The sequence below is a fragment of the Pseudochaenichthys georgianus genome, chromosome 16, assembly GCF_902827115.2.
Source record: "Pseudochaenichthys georgianus chromosome 16, fPseGeo1.2, whole genome shotgun sequence".
NCBI classification, from domain to species: domain Eukaryota; kingdom Metazoa; phylum Chordata; class Actinopteri; order Perciformes; family Channichthyidae; genus Pseudochaenichthys; species Pseudochaenichthys georgianus.
Genome location: NC_047518.2, coordinates 45570484 through 45587524, shown reverse-complemented (window position 1 = coordinate 45587524; position 17041 = coordinate 45570484). Strand labels below are relative to the sequence as shown.

At 39.0% G+C, this 17041-nt stretch overlaps 1 protein-coding gene across 2 annotated transcripts; it reads left to right on the top strand.

Annotated features, from left to right (window-relative positions):
- The first annotated feature begins 202 nt into the window (after positions 1-202).
- Positions 203-6425, top strand: LOC117460577 (C-type lectin domain family 12 member B-like). 2 transcript variants are annotated; one of them, XM_034102103.2, is made up of 7 exons: positions 203-486; positions 1249-1311; positions 3231-3326; positions 5250-5396; positions 5484-5647; positions 5786-5889; positions 5966-6425. In XM_034102103.2, exons 1-7 carry the CDS (start codon positions 414-416, stop codon positions 6090-6092), a joined length of 774 nt encoding a protein of 257 aa, XP_033957994.1. In that variant the 5' UTR covers positions 203-413; the 3' UTR covers positions 6093-6425. The 2 variants fall into 2 exon arrangements, with proteins under 2 accessions (XP_033957994.1, XP_033957995.1); XM_034102104.2 differs by lacking the exon at positions 1249-1311.
- Positions 6426-17041: the final 10616 nt, after the last annotated feature.

Here is a 17041-nt window from a genome sequence, read left to right as displayed (position 1 = left end):
CACAATATGGGTGTGTGTGTGTGTGTGTGTGTGTGTGTGTGTGTGTGTGTGTGTGTGTGTGTGTGTGTGTGTGTGTGTGTGTGTGTGTGTGTGTGTGTGTGTGTGTGTGTGTGTGTGTGTGTGTGTGTGTGTGTGTGTGTGTGTGTGTGTGTGTGTGTGTGTGTGTGTGTGTGTGTGTGTGTGTGAAAAAACAAGAACACACTATTTATTTCTAAGGTCCATGTTCAGTCACGTCAAGCGATGCAAATGAACTTCTCGAACAAAAGCAGAAGTGGTTAATGTGAAGGCTGAGAGATGGACTTCAAAAGAAGAGAGGAAACAACCAGTTCTCCTATTGCGATGTCCAGAGGTTTAATTAGAGCAACACTTCTCCGTCTACGAGTCAGAGAGGGCTCAACAGAGCGGCTGGAGTGATGGCGGAGCGAGAGGAGGAGGTGAACTACGCTTCTGGTGTGTTCAAAGCCGGCAACAATCCTCCACCTGCGGGTAAGTTTAGTTATTTAACAACTTTCACTTCCTGCTGATGATTTTGAATCAGAGCCTCTTTGTTAATGTGATCAATGCAAAGTTGAGTACTTCAATCCAAAGTTTTTAATGTTGTGTAATTGAAATGTGAAACCAGAAACATGAAAAATCTGTAAATAATTGACCTTTTTACCTGTTTTTGTATTTGTGTAGTGTGGGTAAGGAACAGATTTGTAGCTAACCCAGCACATTTGAATTTATGTTTTTCAAAATAACAATGTTGAGTGCAAACGTTTCCCTACGAACCAATTCAACTCATCATTGCAATTTTGCATCTAGGTTTTAATAATATGAGTTTTCTTGATTCATCAATGCGCATTTTTGGTAGAAACCTTTGAACCTTCTACTATTTCAGTTTAACTTCAATTCATATTTCTTTAACTCGTAAAAAGATTCAAACTGATTTTTAGCGACTCGCACTGGAGATATATCATCGCGAACACATCTAAACCAGTGAGGAAATTGCGAAGTGAGCTAGTTATGTGTTGAGAGTTTCCCGTATCATGTCGTTTCCATTTTTAAACGGCATGATACAATACCTGAAGACAATCTCATCGTTTTGAAGCTGCCCATTTTAATGCACTTTGAGGAAAAAACTGCATTTTTGCAATAAATCAATGATCGTTAGGCCATTTTTCTGCTATATCAAACAATTAAAGCAGCCTTTAAAAGTCCTTCTCATTTATTCACTAAAAACCCTGAGCATTTCCTTTGACCTTTCAGAAAAAAGAGGGGAGGAAACTGTGTACGTTGAGGTGAGGGTGCAGAACGAAACAAAGAACGAGGGTAAGATGTATTAAAAAAAGCATGCAGGTGTTACTGCAACTGGGAGTGCTACTGCTACCACTACTTTACTATAACTATCATTAAAAGGGAACAAGTTAACAAGAACAGTACTAAAGTGTATATCTGTAGTGCTTTGTCAGTAACCCTAGCACTCTAACAAAGTAGACATATTGGGAGTGTGCTGTGTGACAAATGTTAACGTCTTGCAGACGGGGCATCCTGGTCTTATGAAGAAATGATGGTCCCACGTACGAAGCTGCACCGTCTTATCCCCCGTTTATCTTTGTCATATAAAAAAGAAGTTTCTAATCAAAGTATGCACAAGTCTATAATGTCAAAAAGAAGGAAATGTCCCTGTGAGGGATTCATAAAGTATATCTTCTTCTTCTTCAAATCATTGTTGACTTGTTTTAAGTGACAAAAAAGTACTTACTCTAGTCTAAGCCAAACCAAGACCTTTTTACCAGAGTATTCTGGTCCTTTAGTAAAACAACTGATACCATGCGGTACACTTCCTTTACAAGTAAAAGTACAGCATTGAAAAAGTTACTTGAGTAAAAGTAAGTAATTATAAAAAGCAAACTCTACTGATACTCGACACAGAAATGTTAAAAATTAAATATAAACACCCGCAAATATTGTTCTAATTAAATTAAATAAACGTAAATATGTGCAGATGCCAATTAAGCTTCTTTATTATCTAGTTTGTCTTATCGTCCATCTGTTCATATTTATAACAACACATATTTTAAAAAGAATATTGCATCTCAATTATTAACTTACTATAAATGTAGTGGAGTGAGATAAATGATACCTTTGAATTGTAGTTGAGTTAAATCATACAGTGGCATGAAAAGAAAATACAAGTACCTCACATTTTCCCTTAGGTACAGTTTGATTAAATGCATTCAGTAACATTCTACCACTGCCTAAACTCTATCAAGTGGTTTTGTTGCTTTTTACGGGGTTTTATCTGCAACGTTATTAACGTGTTAAAAACTGTGAATTAATCTGTGACGAAATATGAGGTTCGTTTTTAGGAAATCTCTTGCGAACGGTTATTTAGAGATTGAACTTTTGTGGTGTACTGCAATTATGTTACAGTGACTAATACTCAACACCTACCGTAACTCTCACTGGAACACTTTTAGCAAAGTACATAAATCAGTTTCTCAAAACACAACTCTTTAAGTCGGCCCTTTGACAGTCAGGTGCCTGTTTTTAAAGATGTGAACAATCTTTCGCTGTCCATATCACTCCTCTTGTTCATTTTGGCCATTTCTCATACAATGTAAGTCAGTGCTTCTCAAAGTGTGGTCCGCGGACCACTGGTGGTCCGTGAGCGCCCCCTAGTGGTCCGTGAGTATATTGATAACATTTCACATTTGAAATAAATAAATACATTTAAGTTTTCCGCACTCTCGCGGGAATATCTCCGTAATGGAACAAGCTTAAGTTTCACTTTTGCATGATAAAGCCCAGGGCAACACCTTCATCACATATGCTGTCACTTGTTTGTACCATTTTCAGGCGATTTATAATCTGTTCTAGAAAAACGATGTGTTTTGGGATATTTGTGGAGTTAGGTGGGTGTTTTTTTATTGGTTAAGTGGTCCTTGGTATGAAAAAGTTTGAGAAACACTGATGTAAGTGATAGGGGACCAAATGCACTCCTTTGTTCTGAACTGTATTCCAAAGTTTGACTGACTAATATAAGGTTCAAGCATCTGAGTTAGTCAAATCAACTTGGTATCCTTTCCTGTCTTTTACCTTTTACTCTCATAAAAAAAAAAGATCCATCTGCATTCTGTAAACTGTCCGAGTTGAAAAGTGACACATATCTGTACTAAGGAGACTGTAACTCTGAAAGGTACCAATCTTCATCTGGAAAGTTAATGTGATTAATTTGTGTTGTTTAGACTCAGCAGGGCGTCGGCGCTTTCAGCACTTGGCTTGTTGTTTGGGGATTCTCTGTGTCATTCTGCTGGGTGGCATCATCGGAGTCTGCGTCTACCGTAAGTACACAAAACAGGAAGTGCATTATCTCACACTTAGACATGAGACAAACCGTAAAGAATAGTAGCAGCTGTTTTATCTGTTACACCATTTGATACCAGTCATGTACATGCCACAGTATTGTTGGATACTGTGCGTACCTTCAGCCACCATTAGTGGGAAATACAGATGTGTGCATACAAATAATTCAAGTCATATTCTATATTTCCCTTGTTCTTAACTAATCACATGATCAGACCCAAGCGACAATGAAAGTCTATCTGATGTCAATCTATTAACAAATGTCATGTGTCTTTCATGTTACTGAGCCTCTGTGAAGTTCTGAGTTCATCCCACGCTCTCTACCCACCAGAGTGCTTGCTATTTCACAAAATGTGTAGCTTGAAGACTTCCCCATTTCACTCCTCTCTTAGAAATGTTGACCTCAAACCACAGTGACAAGCAGTTACATCTCTCACGGGCTCCGCCCTCTACTGGACTCTATGGGTACTACCTTATCATGCAACCATTCACCTACTGAGATTTCTATAGACGTAGCCGGCCCCGGGGCGGGCCTACCTGAATGTGTGCGCATCTCACTTCCTTATAAAACGAGGCCTCGAAAAGCTGGAAAAGCTATGTCCAAGAAACGCCTGGCAGGCTGGCTTTGCGGAGGCATTGCACACGCCTATGAGCAGGCAGGGAGAGCCTGTCTCGCGGGGGTCGTGCACACTCCACACGAGTTGTGGCTGCGTCAACAGCTTTATTCAACGGTGTGAGTGTGGAGGATATATGCACGGCGGCGTCTTGGTCAATGCCAGGCCCCTTCATAAAGTTTTATCTCTTGGATATGTCTGGCTCTTTCTCAGCGTCTCTGCTTGCTGGGGCAACACAGGACTGGTGAGGAGGGGGGGGGGGGTGGCTGTGGGTCAGTGGGCATCTGACCCCCTCCCCAGGCGTAAATGCGCTTACATTTCTCCAGACCCCTTGAGGGTCGCAGGGTGACGTAAGGCGCTCTGGGCCCTTACAGGGCTGGAGGGCTCCCCTCGCCTACCAGGGGGCAGGAGGGGGAGAGCCCTCCATACTATAGTCTGTACACACTCTGCACGGTCAATGTTTGAGTGTGGGGGACATGGGGGACACTTGCGCTCTCCCCGTGCTCTTTAGGGACTCAGGAGAGAGGGTGCATAGTGAACCCATTCAGGGCTGCAGACTTTCCCTGTCTGCCTATAGGCGGACGCAGGGGAGCCCTCAGCACTGTTTTCGAGCACACTTTTTTGCGAGGCCAGCGCGTCAGGGTGTGCTCTGTCGGCCGCAGCCCGGACTTCGGGAGAGGTGAGTGAGGCGCAGCGGCTGTTAAAGCCGGTCAGGGACAGTGAGGTGGAACGGTGTGCTGGACGACAGTGCGTGCATACATCGGGGCCTGTGAGAGATATAACGCCGGGTTACGTATTGTAACCCTTGTAATATTACCCCAGGTGGAGCCCTCTACTCTGGGGCACTGTCTGTCCTATACCGCTCGCTGAAGAGTGGTGAAGGATGATGGTCAGGAGGCGAGACCTCCTTTTATACGGAAGTGAGATGCGTGCGCATTCATCTAGGCCCGCCCCGGGGCCGGCTACGTCTATAGAAATCTCCAGTTGGTGAATGCTTGCATGATAAGGTAGTACCCATATATTCCAGTAGAGGGCTCCGTCTGTGTTAATATGCCAAGGGTTACAATATGTAACCCAACGTTTCAGGCAATGTGAAATATTAATGGGTCTGAGAATTGGAAACGTCAGAACACTTTGAGACAGACTGAGACATTTTTAGTTTGAGTCTAAAGACCGGAAAACTTAACGTGAGACTGATAGGAAAAACCATACAAAAGATGCAAATTGACAAAAAACTAAATTACAATATAACCTTGATTATAAAATAAGTTAATTTTCATTTTGCAGTCCAGGTGCTGAGCAAACTAAACCAGGAGCTGGAGACCCAGAAGAACAACTTGACACAGCAAATACAAAACATGGAGACAAACCGGAATGAGCTCAACATCACTCAAGCTCAGTGGAGCATCGATTCCTACTGCTTAGGAAACACCGGTATGTTCAGATCCTTTATAATAGGTCATAATTACAATATTTACAAAAGGCAGTCGTGATGTTGATTGTTTGGACTCTGTGTTTCAGATAAAAAGTGGCAACCTTGTCAGAAGGGCTGGAATCTCACTGCGCCCAGCTGCTATGCGTTTAATGACGCTCCTTCTTCTGGTTGGAAAACCTGGGAAGAAGCTCGAGAAGACTGCAAAGGAAATAATTCAGATCTGGCTGTTGCACATAATCCTGCTGAAAAGGTAAACCCATTAATATGATGCAAATAAGAAAGTAATTGTGTTTTGTGTAGGTCTGAACACACTTTGGGTCTTTAGGTCATTATGTGTTTATTACAGTTTAATGTTTAAATATCTGACATTTCTCTCTCTGTTTTCCAGGAAGCAATCAAAACTAACAGCTTTGGAGTTTATGGATTCTGGATTGGTCTGAGAGTTGTAAATAAGGAATGGAAGTGGGTGGATGGAAGTGATCTGACTGAGAGGTAAGAGATTCGTTGCTAAACACTTTGAATAATAAAATGTATCAGCCTTTATCTAAACATCATGTTCTCTCCTCAGCTCCTGGATAGCAGCTCCTGATCCTGCTGACGGTCGCTGTGCAGTGTTTTACAAGGGCAAATGGGTATCAGTGAGCTGTGGTGCAACACGACAATGGATCTGCCAGAAGAAGGCTCTGTCTGTTTAAACAAAGCAGTCATACTAAGAAGATTACTGGAAACTCTTTGAGAAAAAGATGAATTACTTAAATAAAGGTTAAAAAACTGTAATTCCAGAAACGTTTCTCAAACTCGATACAAACAATAAAACACAAAAGTTAACTCATAATGCGGATTATTTTAAAATCGATGTACTTTTACTTTGACTTAATTTCTTTGGAGCTTGATAAATTTGATAAACTGTCCCTGATGCTATTCTGATGATGCAGTTTATGGATGATTTGTATCTATCTGTATTTGTGTCTTTGAGCAATGTCTTGTTTTACTCTGTTGGCACCAGGGAATAAATGTGCTGCCACACATTGTTGTTTTTGTGTTTCTCTTGAAAACATCAGTGCTTTAATCAAGTCTGGAGAAACAATCTTATTCATGGTGCAACCATTTGGATGAAAATAAGATAGAAGGAGATCAGACCTCAATATTCAGTCACTCTGTCAACATCAGCACCAGCAGAAAAACTGGTTTGTGAACTACCTGTCTGAAAGGTTTGTGAACTACCTCTCTGAAAGGTCCCAATGTGTTTAGTTTGATGGGCTATCTTCCAAGTGGTTAAACATTACTAATGGTGTACCACAAGGTTCTGTTTTAGGTCCACTTTTATTCTCCATTTATATCAATAGTTTAGGTGAAAATGTCGATGGAGCAACTTTACATTTTTATGCGGACGATACCGTGAATTATTGTGCAGGTCCCTCCATTAAGGAGGCTGTTGTTAAATTGCTGTTTAAATTAATTGCTGTTTTTAACATTATTCAGACGCAGCTCGCTGAACTAAAGCTTCTTTTAAATGTGGATAAAACCAAGGTAATGCTCTTTTCAAAAGCTAAAAAGACACCAGAGCCTGTTTTAGATATTGTAACTACACAAGGAATACAACTTGAAGTGGTTGCCTGTTACAAATACCTTGGTATCTGGCTTGATGATTGTCTCACTTTTAAACTTCATGCCAATAATCTGCTTAAAATAGCTGAGGGTTAGGCTAGGTTTCTTCTACAGGAACAAGTCCTGTTTCTCGCTTGAGGCCAGGAAAAGGCTCTGTGACCTTTGTACCTGTGCTGGACTATGGTGATTTGTTATATATGAATGCACCTGCCCATTGCCTGAGCAAGTTAGATGCTGCGTTTCACAGTGTGCTGAGATTTGTGAGAAACTGTAAAGTATTTACTCATCACTGTACCCTGTATGCGAGGGCAGGTTTACCTTCACTAACTGTACCGAGGCTCAGTCACTGGTACATTTTTATATCAACCCACTCTCTTCAGTCTGCGTACAAATGACACGACTTTACACATTGGAAATACGTGCAATAGATACGCAGAAGTCCAATTTTGCGTGCATATGATACGCTAACCATTCCCATTGAGATATGAGGCCGAGTTTTGCGTGCATATGATACTCTCACGTTACGTTTGTTATGAATGTATCTTAAATACGTTTATTTTCTACATATATTTGCCATTTATTGTGATAGAAGGAGATCAGGCCTCAATATTCAGTCATTCTGTCAACATCAGCACCAGTAGAGTTCCAGAGAGGGACAGGAAGTGGAGGTGGATTGGCCAAAAAAGTGCAAACACTAAGTAAGATGTATGTATGATGATAAGATGTGATAATAGTGTTTAGACTCATCGATGCATCAGTGTCCATCAATGCTGCTCAGTTCCTCTATCCCTTATGTGGTGTTCAGGTCTCCTGTGACCCTTTACAAGTTAAAATTATATAATAACCACACTATAGTTTTTATCGGAACAAGGCTTCATTATATCCTCCACAACAGCTACTGTATATGAACACTACCAAACTGATTTTGACAATTGTATCCAAGTAGGTCTCTCTAAAAATGTATGTATGTAATTTGGTGTTTGGTTCGGGAAGACCAGCAGCATTTTTGTGGAAGACTGGGTCAAATTTTGAGCAATCAAGATTCATCTTTGACTTCAGACACCCCACCCCCTTCATCCACTGTAACAATATTTTTTTCCCAACATGCACCTGGTCTCCCATCCCTCTGGGCCCCCCTCCACCCACGGGAACTCCACCTTTCTCAAAGAATATGTACACTAACACTGAACCTGAACACGCACACATACGCACACAAGCACTTATACAGATACACACACAAACACACACCATCGGGTTGGGGGGCGTGGTATGAACAACATTGTCTAACAAAAGCTTGTTATTTTTTACTTTTTCTAGCATTAATCTATAGGCGTCGATGTTGACCCGTAACACCACAGAAGTTACTATAGTTAATAATATAAAGTTTTTTTTTTTTTTAAATTGTATTCTAATATTAGTCTATCATAGTCAGATAACATAATTATCATTCTTCACTATAGGGAATATAATGAATGAATTTAATCCCATTTGTTTCTTAAATATGTGGTGTAATGTGTTTTGGGGCCATAAAATAAAATTACAACAGTTTGTACAGTTATGAATGCATAATAATTTAGTTATGTAGTAAAACCAGTATTGGATGATAGTCATTATTTTTGAGTGTTTTGTACTGAGATAAATGATGGGTCAAAATGTACACGATGGACGGTACAGCTTTCCAACACAACACAAGGGCTAGATGTAGATATTACATACAACAATGTGTTCTGTCACAAAACAAGACACACACACCAAAATCATGTTACTGATTACACGTCATGTTATCATGTTACTAATTACATTGTGACTTATTAAAGGACCCAATTATGTGTATTCAAAGTAAAAGAGTTTCTTGTTTGTCAGATGGTTGGATTCAATTACTTTGGGTGCATGCTTTAACAGGACATTCCCAAACCAGTTTTATCAGTATTTGGGTGACTTGAAGAGGGTTTGTTTCCAACCTTCATCAACTCATCACTGGGGTCCCACAGGGCTCCATCCTGGGTCCCCTCCTTTATTTCTCCATGCATATCATTTGTCCTAGTCGTTTTTTTTCATATCGCTCGTTGACGTTGTCAGTCAGTTTGAATCAAGCCAAATAAGGTCAAAACGATTCGATAGGTTGCAACATGTCTGACTCTGTTAAAACTTCACACCCTAACCTCAGAGCAGACGCTCTTTAACAGCCTCAGGTCTACAGCAGGATTTCAGACTCTCGTCCAGGATGAACAGAAGAACTCAGCAGGAAATGGGTAATTAAATATATTCCATTTTGTATGTGTGTGAGTGTAAAACATTGCTTTTTTCTTTTACCAAGACATTGTCTACATTTCTTCCTATTCATACAGTTTCTGATTCTTGACCAGATCTGAGCAACAAAGGGTTTAAAATACCAACATTTATTTCAAATTTGACCTCTAAAATTGTAATTTTCAAACTCTGATAAACACAGAATTATAAATGCAATGCATTTGTTTCTCTCAGAATAAATTGAGTTAGAAGCTGTCGATGTATCAGCATCTTTTATGAAAAATAAAAACAATTTGTTTATTTAAAATAAATCAGGTTTTAGTTTGTCTAATGGTTTTTAGCTTCAGCAGAAAGATATATGTTTGTGATTTTAAAAACAAAAGTCAGCGTCGGAACAGAGCAATTCTCTGTGTGTGGTTTTTAGTTCTGCTTTAGATTAATATCTGTGTCTGGAACATTACTCATACATTAAAGCTTACCCTTTCTGTGTAGAAATACATTGTTGATTTTTGCATTTTTGACTATGTTAATGCCTCAAGAGGCGCTGTGGCTAAAAAGAGAACCCGTCCAGGTGCACTATGAACAGAAAACAATCCACATTTTAAAGCTTCTTTGACTGTTAATTGTTGTTGTTCTTATTTTTCAGGTCAATGGTTTCTCTTCTTCACTCAGAATATTCTTCTGATAGCAGTGTGTTGGCTCATACTGTTAGCCATCGTGGGCCTTCGTATCCACTGTGAGTACATTATATATGAATATATATATTCACATTCATTGAAGATGTGTGTTTGTGTTGATCCTTATTGGTAACTTCCAAACAGTCAATGTTCACATGGGCACCTTATTATTGTTTAAAGATAGATTCCAACATGGGAACCCATTCTCAAATATATATTATGATCATGTAAACACCCACAAAATCATCACAGCCCAACAATTTCCTCTGTCTATCTCTGTAGTTACCTTTTTAATATCTGCAAATGATTTCAGCCAAGCAGACTGCGCAAATCCAAAACCTGAGAGGAAAACAAGCAGATTGATTGTGAATTTAGCTATAAGTCTTTGCAAGGGATTTGTTAAAACCCTGAAGAGATTAACATACAAAAGCTTCCAAGAGAGGCGCTTTGACAAAAAACTGAATTGCATTATCACTGTGATTAAGAAGCCATGTTTTTTATTTTGCAGTTCATACATTAAACCATGAGAGTGAGCAGAACCAGCTAAATGAAATCTCAAATCTACTGGGCGTCAATCGCAAGCTGACAAACCTCATCAACAGCCTCTGGTTAGAGAATAGAAACTTGACCAGGGACAACGAGATGCTGACGCTCAATTTGGGCAACCTGACAGTAGCTAATTCTTAGAAATCAAGGTCAAATACCTGTCTGCTGGAGTCTGGGATCTGACAACACCATACCATAATCTGACAACACCAAACCATAATCTGACAACACCAAACCATAATCTGACAACACCAAACCATAATCTGACATCACCAAACCATGAGATGACGTACGTAACCAGGAGCTGGAGGCCCAGAAGAACGAGTTCACAGAGTAGATACAGGAGAATGACGACACACTGGTGGTATCTCAACATCAGCTCAGCGAAGCATAAGAAGTTGAGAAGGTAACTGGATACACTTTGAAAAGATAATGTGTGTATGATAAAATAAGATAAAATGGACTTCTATTAATCCTCGTGGGGAAATTCAGGAGTTTAAGCAGCGACAGAGTGAGATTGAAAAACAGGACCGCACAGATGCACACAAGATTAATACTATTAAAGATACAATTAAAATTACAATTATATACAGGTAAGTTACTGCTAGAATAAGTAATTAATTATGTATAATGTATGACTATATCACAGCCTGTCCTCCTACAAAAAAACGACCATATAGGTTGATTGTTCATGCCCTTATTACGACCCAGAGACACGTTTTAAAGTGTATGTTGTTTCTTACACGACCACTAGAGGTGCTCTAGTGGTCGTTTAAGAAACAACATGCCCCCGGCCCGTTGATTACAAACGCTCCAGAGGAACGTTTATTCACAAATAACCCTCCTCTGGAAAATCCTAAATTGTGGAATAGTTTGGCCATTAAAATGCTTTTTGATTCGATTTCTAGCGAGAAGTGTATATTGTACTCTTAGAATCCACGTCCAGTCGATGTGTAGGATCTATAGTTTGATAGATATTACGAAGATGATGTGAGGTCTCGCCAGGATAACGTGTGCAGCTTCCATGTAAAGTTAGCGTGGGTGAAAACAGTTTTTCCGGTCTCCAAGTTTTCATAATAAAATCGGATATATTCCCGTCACTGTCAAATGATAACAAAGTGATATCTGCATTACTCATCCACTAAAAAACATCAGTTTATCCTTGTTAACACAATATTGATTGGTTTAAATTGTGCACAATGCTTTTGTGTTTTTAACCTTCGATTCAGAGAAACAAATAGTTTTAGACACTACAGTTTCCGAAGACACTACACCCAGAATCAGCTATTGTTTTGGGACTACAACATCCGCCTTGCTTTACAAACCCTGTGATTAGTCATCAAGCCCTGTGATTGGATGTTGGAGTGGCAGTGCGACAAGATTACGCTGAGGTCAAACAGCTCTTTGAAATGGACTGGAACCACAGCAGACTTTCTGGACGGGTCCAGCCCCCGGCTCCAGAACTACACATGCTGGCTATTGTGTGTTTCGTAGCATGTTCTATGACACGTCTCTTTATAAGACGTTTTCGTATTTCCCACAATTAGAAGTTGCCAGTATTAAACTCTGTAAACCCTGCTTAGGGGATACGAAACACAGTGGTGTTATCAAATGTAAAACATATAATTAATAAATGGGTGAATTAATATACCCACATGACAGCTAAGGTCAGAAGAGCTTTATTTAACAGCTGGTCTTATGTCTGTGACCCCTCCTGTTGTTCATTGATAAGCCTGAAAGATGCACTTGTCAAGGTTCAGAGGCACATTTTGCAAATATGGCAGTAGCCATCGATCATCTTAAGATAAGATACTTTATTGATCCCAAGTTGGGAAATGTTTTTGTTACAGCAGCATACTACTTTGTCTGTTTTGCACATCCTGTTAATATCTTTGGACGTCCTGCACTAAACTGTTTTATAGTAGAGATCACTACAGTATCTTCTTGATATTTTCTATTCTATATTTCTATCATGCCTTCTACTTTCCCCCAATTTTGTATGTAGGCTACTCTTAATATTTAAATGTTTTCATCAAATAAAACTTATTCAACAACAAATTCAATAACGTGCTTTAACCACTAGGCGGTGCGGGTTAAAACACCATGATGTAGTTAATAAAGCATAATAAAGTCAAACATAATATGACTCTTAACTTTATTGTGAAATTAAAACAGAACGGTAAAGGAAAATACAGTTTCAGTCTCTCGATGTGAAGCTTATGCATTGTACCATGAACCTGTATAGACCTGTAACAGTCAACTTCATGAGGAGTTGGAAAGGTAATAAATAATATCTTTAAAAACTACAAAAAAGTCCCTTTCTATCAGCTGTTGTAAATATAGACTATCTACTAATTGGATCAAATATAAAAGTCAGCCGAATTAGTGTTGATACTGCAAGGAGACGTATTGTGTGAACAGAAATGGAAGATGTTGTTTAATTGCTAATATATTTATGGTCCACGTCACGTATTCAGTTTTGGCGGCATTTCTTCCTGTTTGTCAAAAGGTCTTCTGATCAGGGCTCTATAAATAAATATCTACGGCAGATATGTAATATGTAATGCAGCCAAACCGTGTATTACAATGCCGTTATGTGATGACTTCCAAAGAGAAAAGCAAGAACACTCGGAATAAAGTATTATTTTATTTAAAAAAAATGTTTTTCCGATTTCACATCATATACACACCATATCCCAACGTGCATTGCGGCTAAAACAATCGATGTTTTAGCCTATCAAAACCTCTGAAAAAAGAAATGTGTCTCTCAGAATCGAAAGAGAAAAACCTATGGGAAAAACACAAAAGCATTGTACACAATGTAAAACAATTAATGTCGTATAATTAACTAGGATAAACTGATGTTTTTTAGTTGAGTACTGCAGATATCACTGTTAAATCATTTGATCATTGGTTTTATTATGAAAATGTCGAGACCGGAAATACTGTTTTCAACCCGTAACTTTACATGGAGGCTGCCGCGTACCTCAAATCATCTTCGTAATATCTATCAAACTATAGTTCCTACATATCGACTGGACGTGGATTCTAAAAGTAAAATATACACTTCTCGCTAGAAATCGAATCAAAAAGCGTTTTAATGGCCAAACTATCCTACAATTTAGGATTTTACAGAGAGGGTCATTTGTGAATAAACAACCCTCTGTAACGTTTGCATTCAACGGGAGGACTAGAGGGCGAAACATTTAAAACGTAATTATAGGACGTATTAAGCGCTTGAACAAACGACATATTTGGTTGTAATAAGGGCCTGAACAGGGTCGTATGAGTTGGAGGACTTGTTGTTATATCAACAGCGTTATACATATCAAACTACCAATAATTCTACTTACATTTCACTTCTTATGCCTTGCAAATTGAATACAATTATCAATTTCCTAAACCTTTATTCTTTGGGAATTGTTAACATAGTGTTTGTGTTGCAGGTCGACGCGCCTCATCTTCTTCTTCTTTACGAGAGATCCAATGCTTAACATTTGCAGATGTGTGGAAGTTTATGTGTGACATGTTATATTTTCGCTTATGCATGGCCAACAGAGGGCGCTGCCTTCGTCTCAACAGGAATGTTCGAGAGTCTGTTTCCATAAGTGCTGTGATGTATTTAGTTGTGTAGCTCATTGTTAATGAATCTTAGTTCATCCCTATCTGTGAGCAATGTCATGTTTTACTCTGTTGTACCCAGTGAATACATGTGATGCCTTCCATTGTTGTTTTGTCTTTTTCTTGAAAACATCAGTAGGCTTTAATCAAGTCAGGAGAAACAATCTTATTCACGAGGATGTAATAGGTGTTATGAAAATAAAACAAAAGGAAATCAGGCCTCAACGTGTAGTCACTAGCTCCAGAGAGGGACATGCAGTGGCATTGAGAGCATGTCGGTGGCTCAACCAATGGAGATCCAAAATGCAGTTAATATGATTATATTGTTGGGAAATCCAATATGTTGGAACCCGGTGAAAGGGCCACTTGTTTCAAGTTCCGGTTGGAACTATTTGGGAAGTATCAACATGACATGAGAACAGGAGATTAAAAAGATGCCATCTCCACCTCGAAGCAGAAGTCTACTGAACCGTCACATCAGAGACGCTTTCATCAGGACTGCAGCAGGACTTTGTTCAGGACCAAAGGAAACATAATCCAGGATATGGGTAATTAAAGAATATTTCAGAGTTTATGTGTGTCTAAGATATAACCTATGATATGTTTTTCTTTGCCTTTATCAACATGTTTTTTGTAAGTTGCTTCTGAGGCTTGACCACTCCCCAGCATTAATTATTTTAAATATCCAATCAGCTGGTCTTTCAGTAGATTCATAGCCCATAATGTGGTCTTTGCGCCTCTCTTACTTCTCCGATGTTTTCTTGTCCCTCTTGTCTTTTTCTTTTCTTCGCTGGGTACTCATCATCCAAATTACTGTGCTCTCCAAATATATTAAAATTAATATTAAAATCCTCCATGTTGCTCACAGACGGGAGACAACAGAAAACTAAAGACAAGCAAACAGTTTTCAAACTGTATACAGTTAAATCGACCAGACTTCTCTCTGCAGATGTGAGCGTCCTTAACAACAGTAAATAAATCTTCGACGGCGGTCTGTAGCCTACTACTGGATTAACAACGTGTCACGTGTTCTGAATTGACCAATCAGAATCGAGTATTCAACTAAACCATGTAATAAAGAAACATAATATTTAATGCATTTGGGGATTTCTTTTGAGTAAATTGAGTACATTCTAGTTAACCACCGATGATGAACTGTTGTACTTAATACAAAATGTACTCCATTTTCAACTGTAACATGTACAAATGTTTTTATTAAGATATTTCAGTTTGTCTAATTGGTCTTTAATCTCGTTTTAAAAAGTCACCATGATACACTTCTCCGTGTCTGTTTTTAATTCTGCTTTCCTGCTCTGATTGTTTGCGTGACTGCAACTAATTTGACATCGTTGAGTTTGATTATAAACTCCATCATTTAGTGAAGTGGTTCCTCATGCGTGCTGAACATAATGGGAGGGAAGCTGCATATCTGATGAAACAGTATGTGTTTATCTTCCAGAGGAAATCACAGAAGAAGCTGACTATGTGAATGTACCAGAAGGCCCTGCGGATAAAAAGACACCGCGTCCAGGTGAGCTGTGAACACAAGCAAACATGAGATTTATTTAACAGTCATATTATTTCAATAAAATAGTGATGAAGGTTAAACATGTGAATATGAAATCAGCTCTTTTGTTCTATATTAATTCAAATCATTGTTCACGGTTAATTCATGTTGTTTAGTTACTCAGGCCAGAGGTCTCTCTTCTTCATTGTATTTTCCACCAATAGACTGTTTGCTGATGATAGCCATCAACAATTTGGGAGTTAAATGCACATCAATGCACACAATGTATACAATATCTTGTTTTTCATTACTGCACATATTTTATTCCAATTCTATTCATATGATTATAACCATATGAAATGTAAATTTCATTTCATTTCATTTCAAACCTTTATTTATACAGATAAAATCCCATTGAGATCATTGATCTCTTTTCCAAGGGAGACCTGTTCAAGTAGTTCCACATGAAACATAAAAACATAAACAGAACAACAAAAGGACATCATACAGCATCATTTACAAAATTATCCACATAAACAGGTACCAACAGCTTCCGATTGAGTAGCATCCAACCGAGCTTTAAAAACATTTAGTGGCACCAGATTGTTCAGTTTCCATTTAATTTGCAGACTATTCCAAGACAGAGGAGCTGCGCATCTAAAAGCTGTCTTCCCTAAGACAGTCCTAGCAGTTGGCACATTTAATAAAACCACAGCATTCGATCTCAGGCAGTAGCCACTTACAATTTTCCGTGAGATCAGGGAGCAGATATAAGATGGAAGTTTCCCTAGCATGGCTTTGTATATAAAAATGTACCAGTGACTGAGCCTCCGTACGGTTAGTGAAAGCAAACCAGCCCTTGCATACAGGGTGCAGTGATGGGTTAATGCTTTACAGTTTGCCACAAATCTCAGTGCACTGTGATACGCAGCATCTAACTTGACCAGGCAATTGGCAGGTGCATTCATATAGACCAAATCCCCATAGTCCAGCACAGGTAAAAAGGTCACAGTGACTAGCCTTTTCCTGGCCTCAAGCGAGAAACAGGACTTGTTTCTGAAAAAGAACCCTAGCCTAACCCTCAGTTTTTTTAGCAGGTTATTGACATGAAGTTTAAAAGAGAGACAATCATCAAGCCAGATACCAAGGTATTTGTAACAGGCAACAACTTCAAGTTTTGTTCCTTGCGTAGTTACAATATCTAAAACAGGCTCTGGTGTCTTTTTTGCTTTTGAAAAGAGCATTACCTTGGTTTGATCCACATTAGAAGAAGCTTTAGTTCAGAGAGCTGAGTCTGAATAGTGTTAAAAACAGCCTGTAATTTAACAACAGCCTCCTTAATGGAGGGACCTGCACAGTACATCACAGTATCATCCGCATAAAAATGTAAAGTAGCTTCATCCACATTATCACCTACGCTGTTAATATATATGGA

What these genes read in the sequence shown, in the direction of transcription:
- LOC117460577 (XM_034102103.2), top strand. Translation starts at nt 414, where the DNA reads ATGGCGGAGCGAGAGGAGGAGGTGAACTACGCTTCTGGTGTGTTCAAA. An exon ending in CAACAATCCTCCACCTGCGG is followed by an intron (nt 487 to 1,248) that starts GTAAGTTTAGTT and finishes TTGACCTTTCAG; the next exon opens with AAAAAAGAGGGGAGGAAACT. An exon ending in CATCGGAGTCTGCGTCTACC is followed by an intron (nt 3,327 to 5,249) that starts GTAAGTACACAA and finishes TTCATTTTGCAG; the next exon opens with TCCAGGTGCTGAGCAAACTA.